This window comes from Simochromis diagramma, unplaced genomic scaffold (assembly GCF_900408965.1).
Source record: "Simochromis diagramma unplaced genomic scaffold, fSimDia1.1 OVJJ01000321.1, whole genome shotgun sequence".
In the NCBI taxonomy this organism is placed as follows: domain Eukaryota; kingdom Metazoa; phylum Chordata; class Actinopteri; order Cichliformes; family Cichlidae; genus Simochromis; species Simochromis diagramma.
In genome coordinates, this window is record NW_024386772.1 from 13,547,691 (window position 1) to 13,574,198 (window position 26,508).

The following is a 26,508-nucleotide window of genomic DNA, read 5'->3' on the forward strand; positions in this document are numbered from 1 at the left end:
TATTCTTTTCTTTTCTTTTTTTTAGCATGTGTTAGGTTTTGTATTGTTGATTGTCATTTATGCTTAGCAATATTTAACCATATATGCTTAGAGGTGTATAATCAATTGTGTAGTGATAGGATGTGTGATCTTTAGCAGGCTGCAAAGGCTTGGTGTGCATTCCAGGAATGCACACCAGTGCATTCCAAGAATGCATTCCAGGAATGCACACCTACATCCTGGGAGCATGGGAAGAGGTCGTACCTTGTTTTAATGTTTTACGGTAGGATTAACGTAGCTATGTCAGTTTTAGTCTAAGTGCTTTTTACATATAGATGGATTGTTGGATTTTCCAGACCAGCAGGTTAAGGGAAGTCATTTATGGGGTCACACTCTGACCCCACACACACACACACACACACACACACACACACACACACTTACACAACGCACAGGAAAGGTACTCTTTGTTTGTATGTAGACGTCATATGTTAATGAACCTATGCATATTCATGTAACCTCAATAAAAGAGCAGTGTTACGGGGGAGCGGAGAGAGCAACTGGGGTCAAGCGAAGGAACGGCGTTTGTCCGGTTCTCTCCCGTGCACGAGGAACATGAACTTTGCCTACTTCGTGTCTTGCTTGCTGTGTAATTATATTGTCTTCAACGTTCCAGCGAATAGGTTCAAGCTACAAACCTATCAGTATGAGTATCCTAAAATGCCATCATTTTTGTTTAGGTTCAGTTGTTAATATAAGTTATAAAAATTTGACAAAAACATTTGACCTTCTTCATTACAGTTTTACAGCCATATTCATAATATTATAGCCAGAAGTTTATTTTATTCCACTAAGGCATTTTTCAATGCTTAAAGTCATTGAAATAAGTCTCTGAATAGTCTTTACTCCCATTACTCTTATGGAAATCCTTCTGAATTTGAATTGTTTTTTGTTGTTTTTGTTTGTTTGCTTTCTTTTTGTTTTTTGAGGGGGGGAAAAAGAACCAGAATAAATATCAATCTTTCATCAACCTTTTTCTCAGTTTTTCTGAATGATTCACAAATGTGTCAAAGCATATCCTGTCCACCCTCTTGTAGTTATTTACAGTATAAACTGATACTGCATCACATAAGTCTGTGATTCTTAACCACTGGGCCATGAGCCACACTTTGAGGGCTGGAAAAAAAATGGTATTTTACACCTGTGTCCCTGTCCATTAAAAATAATTTCACTTCCAATGCAGCTTCCCACCACTTGTTGGGGGTTGTTTAATCAGCCTCAATAAGCAACCAGAAGAAGACAGTCTGCCCGCTGTTTATAAATAGCAAAATATATGGAGAAGTTCTTAAAATGCAAAAATGAATATAAAAGTGACAACCCCCCGTCCAAAAGGCAACATTTTTGTGCAAGTTTAACCCTGACTTCCTGAAGTATGTGTTTGTGAACAGAGGAAACGAGGCGGACCTGAGAGCCCAGTGTGCAAAGTGTGGACTAATGCTACCCAACGAAGCACTGAACTGATTTTACCCGTTGCTGTATATATGTGTCATAAGCTGATGGGAGAGGCTGCTGCAAACAAGCTACTGACCATCCCACTCTCAAACGAAACTCTGAGCCACCATATTACAGACATGGTCTTAGACATACAGCATCAGCTTCTGGAAAGACTAAAAAGTACAACATTTTTCTCTTTGCAACTAGACGAGTCCCTTTTTTCTTGTCTCTTTTGCTGTAGTAAAATTGAATTATTATTATTTTTATCATTAAGCTTGACTCGAGCCTTTCAATTTCTACTTGCAGTTGGATTTGTTCCATGAATTGTTGACCTGTTTGGCATTTTGTTTTATGTCCAGGTTCACATACAAGTAATAAATAAATGTCTTTGTGATTATTACATTGCATTATGTTATCATCCTGTTTATTTAGTTTTAGTTGTTAAAATGAAGTACATTTGATTTAGTTATTAAATATAAATCAAACCAAAAGTAAACTCGGTTTATTGAATACAGTGTTAATATCTGAATGGGCCCTGGGCCACTTTGTAGTGAAAAGGTTGGGCCCCGAGGTAAAAAAAAAAAAAAAGTTTAAGAACCCCTGACATAAGTAATAATGACTAATTTAAGCATAAAACGTCTTCCTTATGCATGAGCTTGATTTTAAAAATTTGGGTTTGTCAACATTCCCAAAAATCATAAATAAGTAACAAACCAGTATATTTGTGAGATTATATACCTTATGTCACAAAGTGATGTCAGTGATTTATGATAGGGTAATATATGATAATTAAACAGTAGTATGTTTGGTATATATATATATATATATATATATATATATATGAACGACTGATGTTCTTATGTTTCAGGTACATGGGCCAGACGTGGCCGTCAAAAAGGCCAGGTGGGTCTGGTACCAGGTAGTTTCTTGAGCACCTCCTCTTTTTGTGTCGTTCGGACTGGAGAAGTGTAGTCGGATGGTAACAAAGAGAGGGAAGGTAGTCAGAACTGAGGGGATTGAACTACCAGAAGGCAACATTGCAGACATAGAGGACAGTTACAAGTACCTGGGGATCCCGCAGGCAAATGGGAACCATGAAGAGGCCGCTAGAAAGGCTGCAACCACCAAGTACCTGCAGAGGGTCAGGCAAGTCCTGAGGAGTCAGCTGAATGGTAAGAACAAGATCCGGGCCATCAACACGTACGCCCTGCCCGTGATCAGGTACCCTGCTGGGGTAATAGGCTGGCCAAAGGAGGAGATAGAAGCCACTGACATAAAGACAAGAAAGCTCCTTACCATGCATGGAGGGTTTCACCCCAAGTCCAGCACCCTGAGGCTGTACGCTAAGCGGAAGGAAGGGGGCCGGGGACTGGTGAGTGTCAGCACCACAGTCCAGGATGAGACAACGAACATCCAAGAATACATTGGGAAGATGGCCCCAACTGACCGAGTGCTCAGTGAATACCTCAGGCAGCAGAAACCCAAGAAAGAGGAGGGAGACGAGGAACCATCATGGAAGGACAGGCCCCTGCACGGTATGTACCACCGGCAGATAGAGGAGGTGGCTGATATCCAGAAATCCTACCAGTGGCTGAACAAAGCTGGACTGAAAGACAGCACAGAGGCACTAATCATGGCAGCACAAGAACAAGCTCTGAGTACAAGATCCATAGAGGCTGGGGTCTATCACACCAGGCAAGACCCCAGGTGCAGGCTGTGTAAAGATGCCCCAGAGACAATCCAACACATAACAGCAGGGTGCAAGATGCTAGCAGGCAAGGCATACATGGAACGCCATAACCAAGTGGCCGGCATAGTGTACAGGAACATCTGTGCCGAGTATAACCTGGAAGTCCCGAGGTCAAAATGGGAGATGCCCCCAAGGGTGGTGGAGAATGACCGAGCTAAGATCCTGTGGGACTTCCAGATACAGACGGACAAAATGGTGGTGGCTAACCAACCGGACATAGTGGTGGTAGACAAACAGAAGAAGATGGCCGTAGTGATCGATGTAGCGGTTCCGAATGACAGCAATATCAGGAAGAAGGAACACGAGAAGCTGGAGAAATACCAAGGGCTCAGAGAAGAGCTCGAGAGGATGTGGAGGGTGAAGGTAACGGTGGTCCCCGTGGTAATCGGAGCACTAGGTGCGGTGACTCCCAAGCTAGGCGAGTGGCTCCAGCAGATCCCGGGAACAACATCGGAGATCTCTGTCCAGAAGAGCGCAGTCCTGGGAACAGCTAAGATACTGCGCAGGACCCTCAAGCTCCCAGGCCTCTGATAGAGGACCCGAGCTTGAAGGATAAACCGCCCGCAGGGGCGTGCTGGGTGTTTTTTTTATATATATATATATAAGATATAGATAGATACAGATATATAGATATAGCAGCTGGATGGTGTAATGTTAAAACTATGCAAAATGTATAAGTGAGCAGATTCCTAACATGTTGAGCTGTCTGTTGTGATGACCACTTTTTTTTCTTCTTTTTTAATGTTTTGTTTTCCAGTTTACTGTAAGTATACATAAAAGAGTGTTTTTGTCTTGTTTTTAACCCATAACATTTGTAAACTTTTATCCCTTTGGGTTGTGTAAAAACCCACTGTGTGGCAGGTTGCTACCTGTCTTTCAGCCACACCCTTCTGCACAAACACCACCTCTTCCTGCTTTTCTCTGTTATCAGTTCTGCTTTTCCCTGCAGGCACTTTACTCATGTTGGATTTGCCTTTCTATTATATGAATAGAAGCAGTTGCAATTGTGCAGTCTGAGCCACACAGTTCCAGTTTGTTTTTAATCGTATCTGTTTGTGGACTTTGCTTTTTGTTTGATTTTTATTTTTCCCGCCTGTTCCCTGTTTGTGTCTCATTGCTTCCCTCACATCTCCCTCAGCAGCCTTTTCCAGTATTACTTTCGACAAAAGGTGAGCAGTTTGAACTTTTAATTTTAATTTAATATCAGTGTCTCTGATTATATATGCATTAAAGGAGAAGTTGATCACAAAGATCTAATCTGTAAAGCAGTGCTGTCTGGTTAAATATTAAATTGTATATTTCAGTTTCATTTCTTCGTCATGGATGATTTCGTAAGAAACAAACTGCTTGAATGGGGGCTAAGTGAGTGGGTGGAGAAATTTAAAGGTAAAGTATTAACGTGAATCCGTGATGGGTACAGATATTGATTCTGATGTGATCTGTTGACTCTGAAACAGCATAGATTCTTGAGATTTTTGTCCATACTGCACAAAATGTTTTTAGACATAAAAGTGAGTTAAATTAAAACTGAAGAGCATTCATCTCTTTCACTCATTTAACAAGAATTTCTCAAGCAAGTTGAGAATAATCTTTATCTCTTCAACTTTATCTTTAACTGCAGATAAAAAAATAGATGCAGAAAGTCTGTATGATCTTGATGATGAAGAAATTGATCATGTGATCACAAAAGCTGGACCAAGAGTGAAATTCAAGAAGAACCTCAGGCTGTTAAAGGTAATTAATTTCTATCATTTCTATTTTAGTGCATAGAGGTTTGAATTATCTAGATACCGTATGTAGTGGAATTTTTGTTAATTCTTCACTAATTTGGATTTAAAATCTTTTGATTGTGGGAATAACAAAACTCAAATCAGGAAACAGTCATTTCTTTTCAATTGTGTTGTTTTGTTGCCTTAAGATTTAGTGTCTATATGACAAATGACATTTTTAAAACATGTTTAAGTGCTCAATATTGTACACAGCTTTGCACTTTTTATCTGCAGTGTAAACAGGAGCAAGAAGCAGCTGATTTGGCTCAGGTAAGGATTATACTGAATTTCAGACATTTGGGCCAACTGCCTGAGACAAAGTAAAGCTCCATCCTCTGGCTGATAGAGACTGAATCTAAAAACTTAATTCATCGGGGGTTGGTTAATATACATTTTAACCTAGCAACTACAACTTGCTGTAGGGGTTCACCGACCGTCTCTACAGGTCAGTGTGACTGAGACTTAATTAGGAAAAAGGATGAGATGTTAAGCAGGAATGTAATTATAATCTATTCTTCATCAATCTGCTGGTTGAATAATTATCTGTATAACTAAATTTCATCCTCAGGTCTTTCCATCCACAAGTGATACAGGTGAGACACATGCATCTTATTTATTGCATCTCATTAATCTGTTTTAAAGGCAGCACTATTTTGTACAATCAAACTTTGAGAACAACTTTCAATGCTGAGAGAAACTTTTTTTGTTCTTTCTCTTTTGTTTTTGTCCAATCAGGAAAGAGAAAATCTGATCTTCAAAGTGACGCCAGCAGGTTACAACCACCAGCTAAGCGACAACGTCTGTCTGTGCCGGGATTTGCAGGTATTTACAACTCTTTCTGAACAATTTTACAGTTGAAGCCACTATAGGGTTAAATTTCTGTGCAGGACAATTTTTCCAAAATATAAAATGTCGGCGTGGCAGGAATGAGGCATGACGTGACCACAATTCTACGTTCTTCAACATACTTTTATCTATGGTTGCTGTTCTAATACACTTCCACACATACCCACAACAACGACAACAACAACAATATTACAGGGCCCTACACCATTCTTAAGCTAGCGAAGAGTGATTACGATTACAGGTGCTTCTGCCTTCCCTGTCGCAACACCGCCGCCCACGGCCCGCCACAGTCAGTTTCTGCTTTGGTGTTAGAAATTACTTTTTCTTTGGGCTGCTATCAAATTTTAACAGTCAGCATGTTGCATGGTATATTAATGTCTGTCGGTAAGTTGTCACATTATGCTCCTGATATACTCTAATTCACACTTTTTGTGAATTTTGTGAACAAAATTTTTTGTTGTTTTTTTGTTGTTGTTGTTGTTATGAGACTTTACATTGACTACATGCTAGTTTAGAAGTCCTGCTAAATAGTTCTTTACTTTCATGCCCACAGAATCAGTCATACTGTCTGATGCAAAAAGCATCATGACATTTGCACATGCCAGACTACATCACCAAGACAAACTCTGTGCTTTCTTGAAGTGAGTATTAAGTTTTCATATTTTTTAATGAATGGGCCTTAGTGTTTTATGTTTTGTAATGTATGTGCATGGTTCCACTCATGACCATGTGCAGGTTTCACAAACGGATCAGTTTATTTTTTAGCTTCGTCTCAAATCCTTTTGGTTCAATATTCAACCATTTATTTCTAGTGTCTGTCTGTTTGGTATGTTGGTTTCTTTATCTATTTTTAACCTCCTAGGACCTGGCGTCCACATATGTAGACATCACAATTTGGGTTGTCTAGACCAAAATACTAAATTTTGCTCTACAAGGGCCTGATATCCACTTACGAGGACATTATACTGCCACTGTTCTATCAAAATTAAAAGGAATGTCCTCATATGTGGATCCCAATTTTTTAGAAACAAAACTCAGGTAAAAAGAAAAAATCTGATAATTCTTTGTTTTTACATTCATCAGGTCCCAATCAGCCCAAATAGCAAAGAGAAATTAAAAATGCATGCCATGAAAGAGTTCAGGTCTTCGGAGGTTAAGTTTTACTTCTGACTAACAACAACAGATGTTCAAACCATACAAATTATAGATGATTTAATGATACTAAAGCATTAAATCATCTATAATTTGTATGGTTTGAACATCTGACTTTTAATGTATATCCCACTTAGACTTAAAAAAAATGTCATCCAATAGCTAATAATAGAAACATCAGCACTTTTTCTGATAAACAATGAAGCTATGAACCAAAACAACAATAAACAATGAGCTGAATAAGTGTATAAAACTGAAACGTCTAATGATAATTCTTTGGATATTCTATAATGACATATATACTATAATGACTATCACTATTCTTTTATGCATTAGTGATGTCAAAATATTGTTTTAAACCTTTTTAATTACATTTGAAAATGTTTTCATGACTGAATCGTTTAACCCATATTTAAAATCTTGATCAACAGGAAAAAAATCAGTGATTTGGAGACAGACAAGAGGGAGCTGGTTGGTGTCTTTGGTAAAACTGGGGCTGGAAAGAGCTCTTTGATAAATGCCATTATTGAAGAGAAGAATCTTTTACCCTCAGGAAGTATCAATGCCTGCACCTCAGTCATGATTAAATTGGAAGCTAACACCTACAGCTCAAAGTATGAGGCAGAAATTGAGTTCATCACAAAAGAGGTAAATTGAATTATAAAAGTTTCATTTTTACTTAAAACTAAATCATGTGTTACATTGCAGTTCTGGGGGCTTAAGGCTGGGTACATGCCTCAATAAATAATATGTAAAAATGTTATTTTAGGAGTGGAACGATGAGTTGTGGTCATTTCATCAGTTTTCTTGCAAAAATGGAGATCACGAAATGGAAGATAATGATGATCATCATGATGCTGTGGAAAAGCTGTCAGCAGTGTACGGAGAAGAATGGAAACAAAAGTCTTCTGAAAACCTCATGAAGAGCAAATATTTCAAAGCAATTCCAGAATTTCTCCAATCCAAGAGGAAGATTTTGACATGTGAATCGGTAAGACAAAAACTCTCATATTACATTATATCTATCATATATATACAGCAAAATTAATTAAGTAGTTGGCTTTTTCACATGTTAAATTTTTAACGACTTTTAAATTTATTCATAGAAATCCACTACTGAGCACCTTTGGCAAAAAGTGAATCAAAGGGGCCAGAAATTTTAGCAAGTTAATGTCTGACAGCCAGTTGCATCAGGAAAGGCAAAAGGGCGTACAACTCTGTCAATCAAAACATGCTGAGTTACCCGCAGAGGTGCCCCCTTTTAAATAAGGGAGCAGTGTAAAGTAGCTTTTTAATGTCTCAAATTTGTGGACAACTATACAACATGCCCACATAAAGTTGTTTCTGCTAAGAGCAATACTAGTTATAAAGAATATAAAACTTTTCCTAAATAACTTCTTAAATACATTTTAATTGTGGCTGGCAATGATCCTTTTTCTAAATTATCAAATGGTTGATCGTTTTAAACAGTTCAACAAAGCAACAATTTCCATAGAAATTACCGTTACCTGAATTCCCCCTCAGTACCCCTCAGAGTGGGGGACTGTCTTGGTATAATATAAAACAAGGGGAAGCTACATTATCCCATACTTCTGTGATAGACATACTTGTACACAATCTGATCATTTAAAGCTAAACTTTAAAACTAATTACTCCAGCTTTAGTGATCCAGTTTCTTTAATTAATTGTTCTTTTGTCATCTTTTATGTCACTGACTTTTTGATGGTTTTTGTAAAGCACTTGCATTGAGGACTGAAATTAAACTGCACTACTTTACTTTTGTTTTTTATTGCAGGCTAATGAACTCTGTGCAAAAGTTGTCAAGTACACACGAAGTGATTCAAAACAAGAAGAAGGCAATGAAGGAAAAAAGTGGTTTTGGCCACTAGTGAAGTGTGTGACTGTCAGGGTGCCAAACAATCCTCTTCTCCAGCATGTCACACTTGTGGACCTTCCTGGAAATGGTGACTGTAACAAGAGCAGAGATCAGATGTGGAAAGGGGTAATTCATATCTACTGCTCTTTGCTTATACTGTATTCTTGTGCAAACAGTAATGTCATCTTTTGATGAAGCACTGAGACATGTTATTCTCCTTTCAGATACTTGGAGATTGTTCTACTGTGTGGATTGTGACTGAAATTAATCGAGCAGCATCAGAGAAAGAGGCCTGGGAGATCCTGGAAAGTGTCAGTAGTCTGATTGGAAATGGTGGCGAATGTCAGCAAATTCATTTTATCTGCACCAAGTCTGATCTTCTTGATGATTCAGATGATCTGTAAGTTAATGTTGCATGATGATCAACTACACGGTGTTTCCATATAAAATCAAGCTAGGAGAGATAAAGCACAGAGTTGAGACTTTTTTGTAATGAATGCAGAACATTTGGGTCAAAAGGAGTCTCAGATGCTGAGACAATTTTATAAAGTTTACTAAATAAGGTGGACTGAGTAATGAACAGAGAATTGCCTGGTCAGAAGGAAATTGAGTTATTTAAGAGAGGCACAGGCAACGGTTTGGAACAGCAAGAGGGGCTGAAGAATAAAACAGGAGTAGGAGGAGAAAGAGATGCAATGATGGGATCATGGTAGCTTTATGTATGGGTACAAAATCTATGAGATTATAGGAAACTTCCTAACAAATCATGGTCCAACGAGAACCTGCTGACATGTCTCATAATGCTTTAAGATTAATAACAATAATAATAGTGTGCAAAAGCCACCTAGGCAAAGCTCAGCTTGGTCACAAAGGGAGTCTCCCACAACTCCACCTAAAAGCCAAAACCACACAACCTCCTGCAAACTGATGATGGTGTACAGAACATATACATATATATATTTACATTTCTTTTAGTTCATCAGCTGATGTCCATGAGCTAATCACTGAAAGAAACGTGCAAGCCACGGATGCAATAAAGAAAGAATTCAACAAGCGAAGCAAAATTAGGGTGAGTTTTGTAGCCTGACAGAAAATCTAATGCAAAGACTCTCCACAGTTGCAAGAACGCTTTAAAATCAAATCACATTTTCCCTAGAAACACTTCAATGATGACAGTTTCAAAGTGTTCACAGTGAGCTCCAAAGAGTTCCTAAAACAAAACTACTTAAGTCCAGAAGAAACTGGTAGGTGAAGTCTCCTTCTAAATAACTGAAATGTATAGGGGGCCAGAAGTGACCAAATTGATTAATTAAATATACCATATATTTAAAACATGTAATAAATTATTTATTCAAACGTTTATTTAATTAATTATACATTTGATCAGTTAATTATTGACACATTTAATTAATTATTTAATTATATATATCTTACATTTATTTTGGCACTCTTGGCCCTGGCACTGTCTTCATGAATTTTATTTTAGCTGTCAGTCTCACCCATCAACTTTAGGGGGCGGGGTTAATGCTGTTCAAGTCAAAACCATAGCTGTGGCCTGGTGGCTATTCTTTAAGTGGGCGTTTCTCTGCGCCAACAAGGACATGTAAAAACTAACTGAGATGTACTTTGAAAAACCCAGTTTGTGTGCCACTTTAAATATTTTTTTAGCCAAGAATGTAATGTTTTAATCTTCAGATATCTGGTTGGTGTGTCAAGATAGAGCCTATTTGCAAAAGTGCTTCGATGATTTGAAAAATGTCTGTCCAGCCCAGTTTCACGACAAAGCGTGTGATAGGCCTGCTCGCAAGTGCTCGCGCTGTTATACCGCTGACAAAGCTCAGGTCCTGGTGCACAACTGTCATAACCCCAGCTAACTGGAGGTTGAACACCAACTTCCTTTACTAAGGTTATATCTATCGGGTCTTTATCTCCTGATGTTCCTATGTGCCACACTTGTTTCAGTCGCCAATTCTGAATTAAAACTAACATTAAAATTATGTTTAAGGAGGAGAGAGAGCAAATAAATCTGATGAACTTTGACTTTTACATTCAATAATCAGTGTCACCAGTGCATAAACGCATAATCTTTTTTAAAAGAGATAACGGCGTTGGTGTTTCCCTCATATATTAACTGTCAGGTTTAAGTGTACCAGGCTTGTTAGACACTTTGAAACATACAGACTTCACAATGTTCAACTAATATTTTCATTGTGAATATTAATCATGAAGGTAAACAAGCAGTCCAGCTGCTGTTTTTTAGCCCTGTATACCAAGAGTGAGATCAGCATATCCAGGATATTTTTCAGCGTTCTGGAATCACTGACCCTAACACTGGGACCAGGATAAATGCTGACACGAAGCTGGTTGTCAGCTCTCTAAATTAACCCAGGGTTTCCCAGGGCAGGCACAAAGTGTTGGCAGCATCAAATTAATCTAACGGTCATATACGCCAGGGGTCATATCGATATTCTTTTACAGAAAATCATCTTTATCAGACGTGAGAGCTAAAACTTTAATCAGAGCCGATCAGATTTGCTCTGTTGTAAGTGAAACAGTGAAGTAAACATGACCTGACAGACAGAACCTGAGTAAATTATGTCTGGTGTTTAACCTCCACTGAGAGCTAAAACTCAGCGGAGGTATTGAAGCTGTGTGCCGGTGATTCGATATCAGCTGCTGATAAAGTGGGTTCGCCTATGAGGTGCTCTGTAGTTTTATAAGTGTCCATCACTCTCCGTAAATCCCGTTTTACAGAGAAACAAGGGAAACAAGCTCCAGCAGCTCTGCGCTCAGGAAAAAAAAATACATTTGATTATCTTGTGCAGAATAGTGCTCCGACATTACGTTACATAAAGCAACAGTGCCCACGTTAAACTGTGACGATAACCAGGTAACTTTTGCAAACATATTCAATGTTGACAACCTGACCTGATACGTGAAGATTACGCCATTGAATTCTCAGCTAAAATAATATTAAAAGTACAGTTTATGACAGAAAAACGGGGTATTTTAAAACTTTGCTTACAGTTTAGAGCGCCACCACCATTGCCGCTTCTGTTTTGAAATGCATTCTGGGATACCTGGCTGCCCCAAGTCCACACTATTACCACTTCATAGCAGTCAATTATTTAAGATCGACCTGTCTTGACTTACTTTGCACTGTAACCATTCAGATGTTAGACAAGCAGCGGTTGCAGTGTTAACCCCACCCCCTGACTTTGATGGGTGAGGCTGACAGATAAAATAAATTCATGAAGACAGAGGCAGGGCCAAGAGTGCCAAAATGAATTAAATAAATACATCATTAAATAATTAATTAAATATGTTATTAATAAAATAAAATTTGAAATAAATAAATGCTTTAAATGTAATGAATGGACATTTAATTGATTATTGAAATATTTATTTAATTAATTAATTCCAATTTTAATTAAATAATGAAACATATATTTAATTATTTAATTGCATTTTTAATTCATTCATTTTGATAATCCTGGTCCTCCATAGGATTGCACTTGTTTTTTTAGTTTGCCTTGACTGAAAGAAGAATTATTTAATTTCAAATAAGTACGTAATGTAAAATTGTAACATTGAAATTTATTTTACAGAAATACCCAAACTTCAGAGATTTTTGCAAGATCTCAATGACTGTCACTCAGAGACAGTAAACTATGTGAATCGAGCTCACGGGATTCTGTCTTTGATTCAAGGCGCCAACTCCAGAGGAGTGGTAAGGTCAAGTAAAAGATACACAACAACATTCTGTTACATGTTGGGATTTATCAATTGTGTTTGTGTGTCTGATTTTGGTTTTGCTATATTTATTAAATTATGAGTTATTAATTAGTTGACTGATTCATAAGGTTTTGATGCTCCATTTTTGCTTCTCAGGTCCTTATTACAGGAGAGTGGCTTTTAAAACCAACTGAATTTCATTAATCTTTTTAAAAAACCCAACAAGGGGTTTTCATGGTTTTATTCCTTCAAATGTTTTTCAGGATAGTAAAAAAGGCGAGGTGTGTGAAGAACTTGAGAGAAACATGAACCTCCAACTTGATAATGTCAGAAAAGAAATGGAAGACACCTGTAGGGCTTTTGAAAGATGTCTTGATGATGGTGTTAAGAAATCCTTCTTATATCATGTATGTTTTTTAATCATAGTTAAAATACATGCAGATTTTACATGACAATGTAAAATGCAATAATTCTGTGTTTTCTTTTGTGTTTCAGGGAAAGAATGGTGGTGCTTTTTACAATTTACGGAAGTGTGTCGTTGAGAATGGTGGCATCTACAAACCAAAAAAAGGGAAACCAATTAGCCTTAATATGAAGTTGGCTTCCTGTCTGATTGACAGCATTGGTGCAGAATTCAGAAAGACCTTCCCGTAATAAAAAAAAAAACATGTTCTAAACAGTCACATAATATCATTCAAGATATGTAATTCATAACATATAAACTTGCCAATTCTGTCATTATAAACCGTAATTTTTACTTGTTTTAGAAATGAAGTAAAATGTGGAGCAGTCAACGGAGTCATCAATACATTTACACTTAGCACTGATTCTCTGATTGAAAAGTACAAAAATGCTGAACTACAGCTCAGATTCCTCAAGACAGAGGTAAGAGATGAGACTTTCTTATACATTAGCCCATTGATAAACAATAAGTAAAGTTCATCTATACTTCATGTTTTTCTCTCAGGAAGAAAAGATTAAGGCAAAATTAAACAGAATCATCCAGAAGCAGAAGAAAATTGTCTACAGCAGTCTGACAGAGACAGTTGAGAACATTATGGAAGAAGGCTACAAGAGTAAGAAATAAGATCAGAGCTTCACAACTTATCACTTAAACAGATATTTATGTTTGTTATTCTTCAGCATAAAAAGTCTGAAGAGTTTTCTGTCTTTTTGTAGAGGCTTTAGCATTTACAGGAGAAGACACACTGTACAACATGAGGGAGACTATTAAAAACCACGTGCACTCAAAGAAGGACATGTTTGAGCAGGCAAAAAGTACCATGTTGGAGAAGTTGCACGATTTGATGGTTTGTCATGTTTTATGAAGAATTATGATGAACATATTTTCTCATAACTCACCTGAAGCCTTTTTCTGTATTTAACTGGAATAGACTCATACAAAAATGGTTGTTTCCATTTATATTTTTAATCCAGTCTGAGAACCTTCTAAATACAACTTTAACACAATATCTTAGTCTGTGGTAAGTGAGGAAAAACTTTACATTTTTAAATTAGGTATACGTCTTGGAGACTCTGGAGAAAACTATGAAAGAATCTATTGGACTTTCATTCAAGGATGAAGAGTGCTTACTCCCAGGTAAACAGTTTGATGTAATTACATTGGTTCAAATTGTTTGCCTTTCCTCTTTATCTTTGCAATCTTGCAGCTGATAACAATAAGGTGTCTATTTATCTTTTTTTAAAATTTATTCATTACTCATTTATTCACACATTTACGTATGTGTGTCACTCTGGGAGGAAACAATTCAAAAAAAGTTTTGTTTTTCAGATGTTTCAACAGAGCTTAAGATGGTGAAGAAACATTATGATCTACTTGTAGGCACTCCAGATGATGAAATATAACTGGGTAAATCCTAAGATTTTATCTTCAGTATGAAATTATTGTTGTTAATTTTTAAAAAAAATGTCAGTGTTTTTGTCTTTAATAGACAATAGATTCTGTTTGCTTGCTTTGGCTCTGATGGAGGCGGACGCATCTCTCTCCCTCTCCCTCCCTTATCTTTCCTGCTTGGCTTCTCGTGTCTTATAACTGGTCGTGTCTATCTCTAACCCCAGAAGAGCCTCTCAGTCCTCATCTCTAATACCTAAAGAAGAACTATGAATTTGATCAACTGATCCCTAAATGCAATTGACACTCACTTCTCGATGAAAAGCCTGGGTTCGGAAGAGTTCAACCGTCCTGGAGGGACGTTCCCTGCCGGATACACGATGGTGGGAGAAGTGGCATGTCGTGTGCCTGGCGGGACTTTCGACTGAGGACATTGAAGACATCTACCTATTTGGAATCATTATAACAGGATTCTTGCTGATCGGAGATGGCTTGTCCCTGGTTTATTGGAAATTGAAGAAAGCAGTGACAGCTGTTATAAACCCCACAAGGCTACCCGCTATGATCGAAGCTATGGGTAGAGCTGTGAGTAGTCAGAACAACTGTAAAATTCTGATTTCCTGCAAAGGCTGTGGACTATTGACTTTTGCTTAACTAGGTGAAAGGACAGTCTCTCAAGCTGAACACAGGATACACATACACACGCACACACACACACACAAGTACACTGACACAGATACGCACTCACCTACCCTCACCCATCCCAAACGCCTCCAATGCATGTCATGTGCTTACGTGGTGTACATGTGAATATTCATGTGCTTTTTTGTGCTAAGGTGTTTTTTTACTGTCCTCAAACTGGTCTCCCAGTTAGGAGCCCAGTTTAAGTCTTTTTTTTTTTTGTCTCCTCTTGTCCCTGATGTGTGTACCTTCACTGATTTTCCTTATGGCATGGCTACGTCTGCATTACAGTTTTTGGAACTATGAAATCACTATAATAGTGTAGAAATGTGTATTTAAACATCGTTACATTGACAGAAATTGGAGTTTCTATGGTTTGACCCATCTGTGATAGAAGTGACCTGTATGTGGCCTACGATGAAAAATAAGTTTTACATCCTGTGAGGCCTTAAGCCTTGTTATTATTTGGTGGGCCTGTTTTATTTCCTTTTGTTCAGGTCATCATTAGTGGCTCCTCCCATCTATTACGAGACAAGGAATTCACCTGTTTGGGAACCTATGTAAGGTGATATTCTTTTAAGATGGCGGCCACCCTCCCCCTCCTCTAAGAAGGCTGGGGCTTTTCTGGCACCCAATTTAGTTTTTGTTTTGTTTTTTCCCGCTTTTGTGGCTTTTGCGGTTATTTCTAGTTTCAGTCACTTGTTGTTTATAGGTAAGCACATAGTTGTTGTTGTTTTTTCTGCTTTACCTCTGTTTGTGCTTAATAAATGAATATGGTAAAATTATTTGTGTGGAATTCCCTTTGTCATGTCCCTAACAAGCTGTGCATATTAATACTACTACTACTACTACTACTACTAATGATGATGATGATAATAATAATTCATTTTATTTGAGGGTGCCTTTCTAAAACCCAAGGTCACCTTACAAAGAGAAAAAGATAAACATGGATAAATATCAATAAAACAGTAGATTAAAATAGATTAAAAATAAATTAAAATACAAAACCCCCCCACAAATAAAAAAGCAACCAAGATTTTGTCAACAAGTACAATCTGACTTAAATAAGGGAAGGGAATCTATTGAGTTCCAGAGCCAAAGAGCAGAGCGACTGAAAGCTCTGTTCCCCATTGTGATAAGACCAGCAGAAGGGACAACAAGATGAATGGCAGATGAAGATCTGAGAGAGCGGGAAACAGTGGTGATATGAAGCAGATCACAAAGATAAGGAGTGTTAAGGTCGTGGATGCACTCAAATGTGAGAACTAAAATTTTTAAGTTTATCGTAGCTTGTATGGGTAACCAGTGAAGCTGCTGAAAAATTGGGGTGATATGGTCCCTTAAGGGAGTATGAGTTATGACCCGAGCTGCAGGATTCTGAAGAAGTTGAAGTTTATGGAGGGACTTATTGGGGAGACCAAATAAGAGGGAGTTGCAATAATCAATCAGAGAAGTAATAAGACTATGGACAAGGATGGCAGCAGCATGGGGAGTAGGGAACTAAGCAAACTAAGCAACCAACTTTATTTGACACATACACAATCATACAGAGTACAACATGTATAAAATGCTTGTGTCCGAGCTGTGGACTGGCTGCAGACGTAGCCGTGCCATTCCAGGGCTTGGTTTTAGCATGGGGGGTCTAGCCAGGACCCTTACTGGATACCGGGTGGGAAGGGACGAAGTCGGTTAATGTTACATAAGTGAAAGTATGCAGAGCGAGTTATGTAATTAATGTGAGACTGAAATGAGAGAGTACTGTCAAAAACTCTACAGTAATACCTAGTTTAACAATTATTATTCACACCAAATACAAGCTTTATACTGACATGCAATGTGAATGGAATTGTAGGAGAAATAATAATAATATATTTTAATATTGCATTGGTAATCACCAATTAATGGCCAATCACATTATATGGTGCTACTATAAATAACTGCCATCTGAGCAGCTGTTAGAGGTGGGGCACTTTGTTTCATACTCAGGTGATGTCGTTTGATCAGCCTGGGCCTGGGTGGGCACTTAATAGCTTTAGAGCTTTGTTCAAGTTTTCTTCTGCCCATCAGTATATACATATTTATAATATTGCAAATCAATATTTCAAACTAAATTATCTATCCAATTAAACACTTTAAATTCAACTTGGATTTTAACAAAAATGGAAAATTAAAAACCTTGATATTTGAATTAATTTACTTATTTCTCTTTTTTAAATTGCAACTTGAAAATCAGTTTTTTCTAATTTGTCATTTTAAAATGCTTTTTGAAATGAGGTTTTTATTGAGAGTTAAAAAATTGTGAAATCTGTTTTAGTTTGAAGTATTTATTAATTGATTAATAATTCATTTTGAAACATTGATTTATAAATTGTGTTATTAAGTTATTAAGTAATACATTAATTTATTAATTTTTAAATGAATAAAATAATTTTGTATTTTGTTACACTATTCATTATTTTAACACAGATGCACTTCGATGCACTTGACTCTTCTGGTCCTTCGTATTGACATCATTGGTTTCTTGCTCTCGCAACACACACACGCACACACGTCTGCCCCGTGTTGTCAAATAATGTAATGTTTGTTTTTGTTGTGACTGTGCGTAAAGCAATGATGGCAGGGAGGAGGGCGTTCCTCCTGAATGAAGTCTTTGAATTAGCCTTATACGATTTGCAAATGAATGTGATGCAAATGGCTTGATCATAGTTTTTACTTGCCAGTTTCGGTTTCTATTTGTGTAAAATAAATGTAAATAAATGTAAAAATAAATGTCTTCGAAGACATTTATTTTTACACTTGTCCTCGAGACTATCTATTACTCTGGATGACATTACTTTTGCGTCAAATCTTGAAGTTATGTCCGTCAATGTGAATATTAAAGAAATATGTGGGACTGCTTTAAAGGGGTTATATGCCCCCCCCCCCCTCCCTCCTCCCGGACCTGTTGTACCTCGTCAGTCTCCGGCACAAAATTAAAGGAAGGGGGATTATTTCAGAATAAAGATACTGGTACGATATCACGAATTAGACGCCCTTCCATCTAAGCATCCCTCACTAGCTTGCCTGTTGCTGTATACATCCGGGTCTTCGTCACCTGCCTTCTGGAGCTGTTACAGGTAGAAGTCGTGTAAATTTTTCTGCTCCCTCCGACTGAATTGGTTACATTTTTGTTGATTGGTGCTACTCATGTTTTTGTAGAGATCACCTGCGGATTGTTTCCTCTGAAGTTTTCCCTCCACCGATTGCTGGTATGTTTTAATTCTGTGCGTTTAATGATTTTACTTCGCAGTAAACAGGTGTGTTTATAGGTCGTAGCTGCAGAAACCTCCACTCTGAGAATTGGAAGACGCCGTTCGTAACTTTGATTTTTCACGGTCTTAGCTTTATTTCTGTCACAATCGTCTTTTTACTGTAAATGCTAATTTTACCGTGCATTCACAGCATGTGGGTGGGCGGCTGATAGCATTACAGTGGCGCCGCTACTGTTTCTCTGGCTTACACTTACAGAAGTGCTGCTGCTTTGCCTTTATGCTTTGTTTTCTCCCTTCTTTCGTTCGGATTTTATTCTTCCCATTTCAGTAACTGTCTGGGCAGTGATTTGATCTTGATCGTTTGATCTTTGTGCATTGCTCTGGTTTAAGATTTTAGAATAGCCTTTAAGCCGTATGTAGAGTATATGAAAGCCTGTTAATGTGTTTTTGATGTATTGAATTATTCATTTCGAGCAGTTTGAATATATAACAATTAATATTAATTTTTGAAGTGATCAACAATAACACTTCTATTTGGGTGTTTACTGGGTTTTTTGGAGGTGTGGTCCTAAACTTTTGATCAACTGTAAAACAGCTTGTTTCAGTTTAAGCGTTGTTTTCAATAACCTTCTCAAAATGTTTTGTTTCACTCCCATTTCTTCTTTTTGCATGTTCGAGCTCCAGTTGGAACCTTGTTAAGATACCAACCATACAAAATATGATTTTTTTTTTGTGCCATTTTTCAAGTGGTCTTAAACTTTTGATCAGGACTGTGTTACACCATTGGAAGTAGGCTGTAACTGTCCCTGAGACAGTTAAAATAAAGTTGGTTATTTCATGTTTCTGTGATAGATTCATGCTTAATTTGGTTCATTTATTTACACGATAAGATGATAAAAGTGTAACATTAATTAAAAAAAACATGTCTAAAATATGTGATTACAAAATATGGGTTCGTTAAATATGTAAAGTGCTGTAATGTTTGTATGAGGTATTGTCACATGACCAGAGTTTGGTTGAGAGCACAACCATGGCGTTGTGGAGCTAGCATGGATACATGGCTTCAGATGCATCTACAGCCTCAAGATCTGTATGCCAGGAAAAGGTAGCGCAGAGTTCAATATTTGGCAGAGCAATTCTGGAGTAGATGGAGGAATGGGTACCTCTCAAACATCACACTAAGACAACGCTGGCACTCTCCAAGACGAAATGTTAGAATAGGCAACATTGTCATTGTGAAAGACGAAGGAATCCCTCGCAGTGAATGGAAGCTTGGGAGAGTACTGGATGTTTGCAAAGATGAAGATGGTCTGGTTTGGAAAGCCAGAATACAACTAGGAAATGGAAAACTATTGAAAGAGGGTGAAAGGCTCAATAAATCATCCACTCTTGAACGCCCTATACATAAATTAGTGGTCCTAATAGAAAGTAACTAGAATGTTCCAGTGGAACTTCTGTAAATGTGTATGGGATGGTTAAAGTATTAGGATTGACTTGCAAGTTTGTCACAATTAAGTACTGTTTGGTTCTGTAAATTCCTAGATTTATTCAAATTATTCACACATTTCATAAATCATAGTAATTTGGTGGGAGTGTAACTGTCCCTGAGACAGTTAAAATAAAGTTGGTTATTTCATGTTTCTGTGATAGATTCATGCTTAATTTAGTTCATTTATTTACACGATAAGATGATAAAAGTGTAACATTAATTTAAAAAAAAACCGTCTAAAATATGTGATTACAAAATATGGGTTCGTTAAATATGTAAAGTGCTGTAATGTTTGTATGAGGTAGAGTTTGTAATTGTCACATGACCAGAGTTTGGTTGAGAGCACAACCATGGCGTTGTGGATCTAGCACGTACATGGCTACAGATGCATCTACAGCCTCAACGTTAATGTTATTCTGCATGTGGTCCAAGAGGCGCACACGGTATGGTTTCATGTATATTGTTTGTATAATGTTGCATACGTGTTCTACACTGGTAATGAGAGGACATTTTTGTGATATCCATTATTATGCATTTTTTTCTGTTCTGCTTGCACAAGACTGTTTATGGACACTGATATGAGAGACTGATAAGCTCAAAACATTTATGTTGTAAACTTTGTGTTTCTTCAGTTTTCACGGTGTCTGAAGACAGTAAGAGTGAGAGAGAGAGAAAATTAATTTTTTTTTTTTAACCTTAATCGACTTTTGTTTTTAAAACTTCTACTTATTGTTCGACTTCTCCTTTTGTGTTTTTGTTCCTGACTGTTCCCAGTCTATGCCTTCTGGCTGACTTCACCCTCTCTAAAAGAACCTTTTCTACCGCATCTTCAATAGCAGGTAAACTATTTGAACTTTTGCTCTAAACGTATTGTTTATATCTGCCTATTCCTAGCCATTTTGTTGTTTGATTAGAAATTACAATTTATCTTTCAGTTTTTCTTCGTGGTCATGGATGATTTTGTGCGAAACAAACTGACTGAATGGGATCTACAAAAGTGGATGGATAAATTTGAAGGTAAGGTATTACTATGCATCACTGATGAGCACAGATTTTGTACAATAATAATGTGATGTTTAACATGACAATTTGGCAAGCGAAAGGTCACTAGATTATTTCCAGCTGGAGATTTGGTGCTGTATCAGGAAGAGCATGTTGCCTAATGAAGCATTTGGAGCCACCCACTGTGGCAACAACTTGTAGCAAGAGAGTAGCCAAAGAAGCTTTTGTGAATACTGAAAAAGAATCTGTTAGTGTAGACATAAATGCTGCAATTTTGTTCTGCAGCAAAGCAGGTAATTTTCCTACTGTACTGGAGTAGTACATATGCACCAACGGCAACACATTGGTACATTTTATACAAATCTCGATAATAGTTATGATAGTTACTTTTCTGTAGCATCTTGTAGGTTGTTAATTTAACAGAGAAAAGTAAAATATAAATTAATAAAAGAAAACACAAATGACATGCCTTCAATTCAAACAGCCAATGTATTAAATTACCCCTGTGCGGGCAAATTACACTTTAACAGCTGTGTCAATAACTAAACTCTCCTTCATCATATGCATATGTGTAGTAATTTTAAAATGATTTGCACTTCTGCATTACTAAGATTTAAATTTTTAATTACAGATGAAGAAATTACACAGGAAAGTTTATATGAACTTAATGATGAACTCATTGATAAGTTGATTCCAAAAGTTGGACCAAGATTAACGTTCAAGCAGAAATTAAAGCAGTTAAAGGTAATTGTACTTGTGTTGTGTTTATTATGCTGCTCTCTTTTTTTGCTTGTTTTCTCTTTTTTTTCTCTTAATAGGTGATCAGCGAGATTTTTGTTTTTCTTTTTAAGTACCCTTTCGCACTGTCCCTCTTCCATTCTGTTTTTCTTTTCTTTCATCTTTCTTTCTGCCTTTCCTATCCCCCAGCCATGTCTGTCCCATCTGTAACAACTGAAAATAAAATAAATAATAATAACAAATGTTGATCAAATGGACCAATACGGCAAAGCTGTGATGATCCACTTGGTAAAGTAAATCCGTTGGATATCTTTGTTGGCCTTCAGACAACAATTCTGACAGCTAAAGAACCAAACGGGACAGACACAGAAATAAATAAATAAATTTTAAAAAAAGTAATTGTACTGCATGTAATTAGTATTTCTAAAGTTGTCTGTGAAGGTTCTCAGTCAGTTTATTTCTAAAGTTATTTTGCATATTGTTATATTTGGTCTGATAAATCTCAATTTCTGTGAATTTATATTAGAATTGGATTAGTATATGCAAACACACATTAACACAAAACTATTTATTTTTGTTCTTACTAGGAAGAACAAAACATAAATCAGGAAACAGTCAATTTGTCTGTTCAAGTAAGTTAAATACAATTTCATTTAAATGGCCAAGACCAATAATACCAATTACAGTGTTTCAGTTACTTTGCACTATTAACAGGAACAAAAAGAAGCACCTGATATAGATCAGGTAAGATTTATATATAATTAAATTCCTATATTTGATTACTTAATTTTTCATGCATTAAATATGTACATTGATCCCCAGGTTTTGGCATCCACAAGTGGTAAAGGTAAGATGTATGCCATCTTATATATTACAAGTATTAGCAGTATTTTCAAGACAACAGTGTTTTCACTTGGACAGAATAATACCAGTCAGTTTGAGTATTAAATTTCACTCCTGAGCAAATCCCATTTAAAATTATTTATTTGTACATTTTTATTTTTATTTTATTTTATTTTTATTCAATTAGGAAAGAGAAGGTTTGAACATCCAGATGAGTCCAGCAAGTTGCAACCACCAGCTAAACGACAACGTAGCTCCCAACCAAGACCATACTTGGGTATTTCTCTATAAGCAATGCCATTTAACAAAAATTGCATTTTTTTTCAAATTATTTTTTTCATTGGTTTATTGGTGTAAAAGTATGTTAATAAAATTGAATTTTTAAGAGGCAACGGCTCGCATGCCACATATACCATAATTAAATATTTAATGTTTTTGCCAAGTTCCCATATTATGAGCATGATACATAATGTTCAAACATTTTTCCTCTTTGTATTACATTTTGTATTGACTAACACTGGAGCCGAGGAGCCTGACTTAGCTGGGCTTACTACAAGACACCATGAGCTCAGAACCAGTCATCTTGAAGGGGGCTGGAGTGTTCAAAACCGGAGTTACTCTTGCTGAGACTGGCAGGAGCTGAACTACTCCAGTAGCTTAGTGAGATGTGGTTGGCAGGGCCGAGTTACTCATATTTCCCCAGTTCCAGCCCATAGGTTGGTTAATGGGTCCTGACTGTCATTTGAACTAATCTCCTGGCCTCTCTTTCTCTGGTGTACCTCTTCAGGTGATTAGTGAAGGCTATGAGTCTTTGCCTAGCAGTTTATAAGGCCTTGGGCATGGGTAGCTTGCTGTACTTTTTAAGCATCCCTTTCTTCATCACACCTTTCTGCAGCTCTAATAATTGGCTAACTTCCCTCTGTGCTGCCTTGACCTTGGCATGCACTTCTTCTAGTAGACTGTCAGAGGATACGTCTTATACTCTTGGTAATCAACCATGGAGGATCCAGGTTTTCAGCATAGCCACAATCTTTTCTTTAAGCTCAGCTGCTCTCGTACTCAATCCCTTGAATACACCTGTTATTCTTGGAGCTCTGTGAGATCTGGTGATCATAAAATCCCCTCTGACCTGACGTGACCTGTCCCACCATTACTATAGCATTTGTGTTATACAGCATCAGTCTTGAGTTGTGGTAGCAGTTACTTCTCTTGGTTGCTGGAACAATGAGATACTTGTTATTTTATAATTAGTCTAGATGCTAGATGTACAGCTGTTGTTTGGTTAGCATATCTTAGTTGCACTGCAATGTAGCATGTGACAATTAAAAGCCACAGTTTAGTGATTAGGTGGCATATCATCAAAGTAGCCATTCATTTTACCGGAATCCTTGAATTTCTCCCGAATTATGTCCTTTTATCTATTTTCTTACCATGGTAATTTCACCTTTCTCCATCCCTTCCTCGCTCTTTTGTGGACTTCTGTCCCTCCTGTACTTCTCCAATGCTGATGCTAGTAACATCAGCCTCCTGTGAGTGTGAGGGCTTGTTACTTGTTGGTGTCGGTGTTGTTGTTGGTACCACCGTTGATGGCGCAGCTGCTAACGTGTCAGTTACCTTGACATATTTTGTTGCATTTATTGTAAGTGGATTTTTTTTCTTTTTCTCTCTTAGCTTTTCAGATTCATCTTTTCACCACTTCTTCCACAATAAACTCTGTTCTACAAGGTGTGTGAGTGCACAGCAAAGGTGGAGAGGGCCTGGTTGTGTTAAGCGATTTGATTGGGTAAAACAGTGTCAGTTAATGATAGCAGTTAATTAATGAATAGGCAGCTGTCAGTGTTTGTGTGGATGGTCCACAGCAGCCATTGGTCTAAAAGCACATTGGCAAAACAGGCAAATGTCTGGTATGCCAGATTACCAGTCAAGCCCTGGTGGGCACTGAAGGTGGAGGGATCAGGTTTGGGGAGGAATCCTGTCACTCATGGTTTTGAGCTTGTGGAGCTCGAGAATCAGCTGGCAGTTACTGATAGGCCAAGTGGAATGTAGATCTGTCAGTAGCTGAACGAAAAACTCAGAACTGCCAGTGCAGAGGAGAGTCCAGCTATTAGATGAACCTTTTGAGTCAGGAATGAAAATGCAGCATTCGTAGTCATCACAAAACACTGTACCATCATTTTATGCTGTCAGAGATATTTGAGGTTGCATGGGAGTTTTCCAAACCAATCTATTTGGGGGTTTTGGAATTCGAGAAGGTATTTTATCCTGTGAGAAAAGAATGGAGTGGCCACTCAGGAAAGCACTTTTGCTTCGAGTAAAATATGTCTTTGGGTCCTGTTCACAAGTGAGAGTGGAGTGAGAAATTAGTGATATGGTGAGATGGTCATTCAGAAAGGACTCAGAGAAAGGATCATTGGGATGGTTTCACTGGTTTATAGCTCCTGCTAAATAATTATTTACTTCTTTGCTTACAGAAGCAATCGTTCTGTCTGATGTAAAAAACATAATGAAATTCGTCCATGCCAGACTACACGAAAAAGACAAGCTCAGTGCTTTCCTGAAGTGAGTATTACGTTTCCATATTCTTTGTTGTGTCTGTATAGCCATGTTAGAAAGCCATGTTTGTTTGTTTGTTTGCTAGCAAGTGATTCTAGAATCATAAATAATCATAGTAACATGGACATTCATTCCTTATTTAATTTGTAAGACTCAAGACCTCCATTGTTTGGGAGCACATGAGCTGTCTTTCATTGTTGGGGGATGTTCATTACAAGAAATAACAGTTTTCTTTTTGCTGAGCCTACATGAACCTACATTTTGTGCTAGTATTCACCAATGTATTTCTTGACTGGTGAAGTATTTTTACTATTACTTACTTTATTAGTTACTTTAAAGTTGTATTGCTGACAGACAGGTTAAAACAGAAAATGAATTCTTCCAATGCTTTAAGTGTGGATCACAGTTAGTCTCACTTGGGTTCAATTTACTTCTGCCAGACTTTTATTCTTGTGAATTTCTGGTAAGTCTGTATAGTACAGCTACTTTTATTTGCTGTTTCTGGTATCCACAAATTAGAGGTAAAAATTTAACTCTTCCTCTCATTTAACAGGAAAAAAATTAGGGATTTGGAGACAGACAAGAGGGAGCTGGTTGGTGTCTTTGGTAAAACTGGGGCTGGAAAGAGTTCTCTGATAAATGCCATCATTGAAGAGAAGAACCTTTTGCCTTCTGGAAGTGTCAGTGCATGCACCTCAGTCATGATCAAAGTGGAGGCTAACATGCAAGGCTCTAACTATGAGGCAGACATTGAGTTCATCACACCAGAGGTAAAATTAGTTTTAGCTGCAGAAATATAATATCTTAGTATTCTGGGTTTAGGCCCTTTTAATAAAACTGAGAAGCATTTTTGTTTTTAAGGAGTGGAAAGATGAGTTGTGGTCATCTCATCAATTTCTTGGGGATAATGAAGACTGTGAAATGGATGTTGATAATGACTATCATGACATCAGTGAAAAGTTTTCAGCGCTCTATGGAGAAGAATGGAAAGGAAAATCTTTTGAAGATCTTATGGATGGAAAATATTTCAGAGAAATTCCAGAATTTCCCCAAAGCAGGAGGAAGATTTTGTCATGTGAATCAGTAAGACATCACCGCTCTATTACTAAACAGGAAGTGTGATGTGTTAAAATTGTATAAATTTGCTGTTATTAAGTATAGTATTTGGTTTCAGTAATTTAGGAACTGTGCAACCTACAGTAAGAGGTGTATGAGACAATTGTCCACTAACAAAAAAAATTAATCTGTTCTATTTTGTTATATTATCTGTCATTTTCAGACATATTTTCTTTTTAGGCCTGTGACAGACAGGCAACCTGTCCCAGGTATACCCCAACTGTCTCCATATGGCAACTGGACAGGTTGCAGCCCCCCTTGAGACCCTAAATTAGAAAGTTGAAGAGAATGAATGGATGGATCAGTCATTTTAAACACTGCTTATATTTGAAAAGTTGGTTCAAAATTCAAGTTGTGTGTGTGTGTGTGTGTGTGTGTGTGT

The 26,508-nt window shown here is 37.3% G+C and overlaps 1 protein-coding gene across 5 annotated transcripts in view; it reads left to right on the top strand.

Annotated features, from left to right (window-relative positions):
• The first annotated feature begins 3,871 nt into the window (after window positions 1-3,871).
• LOC120745447 (nuclear GTPase SLIP-GC-like) overlaps window positions 3,872-26,508 on the top strand; it is a 29,189-nt gene continuing 6,552 nt past the window's right edge. Inside the window, exons 1-12 of one of the 5 annotated variants that reach the window (XM_040050340.1) lie at window positions 3,951-4,392; window positions 4,528-4,609; window positions 4,845-4,957; window positions 5,227-5,262; window positions 5,561-5,585; window positions 5,728-5,814; window positions 6,392-6,479; window positions 7,422-7,638; window positions 7,760-7,981; window positions 8,786-8,992; window positions 9,091-9,266; window positions 9,842-9,935. In XM_040050340.1, the coding sequence (XP_039906274.1) occupies window positions 4,543-4,609; window positions 4,845-4,957; window positions 5,227-5,262; window positions 5,561-5,585; window positions 5,728-5,814; window positions 6,392-6,479; window positions 7,422-7,638; window positions 7,760-7,981; window positions 8,786-8,992; window positions 9,091-9,266; window positions 9,842-9,935 (1,332 nt within the window). In that variant the 5' untranslated portion in view covers window positions 3,951-4,392; window positions 4,528-4,542. The other 4 variants (XM_040050330.1, XM_040050313.1, XM_040050320.1 and 1 more) reach the window with 4 other exon arrangements.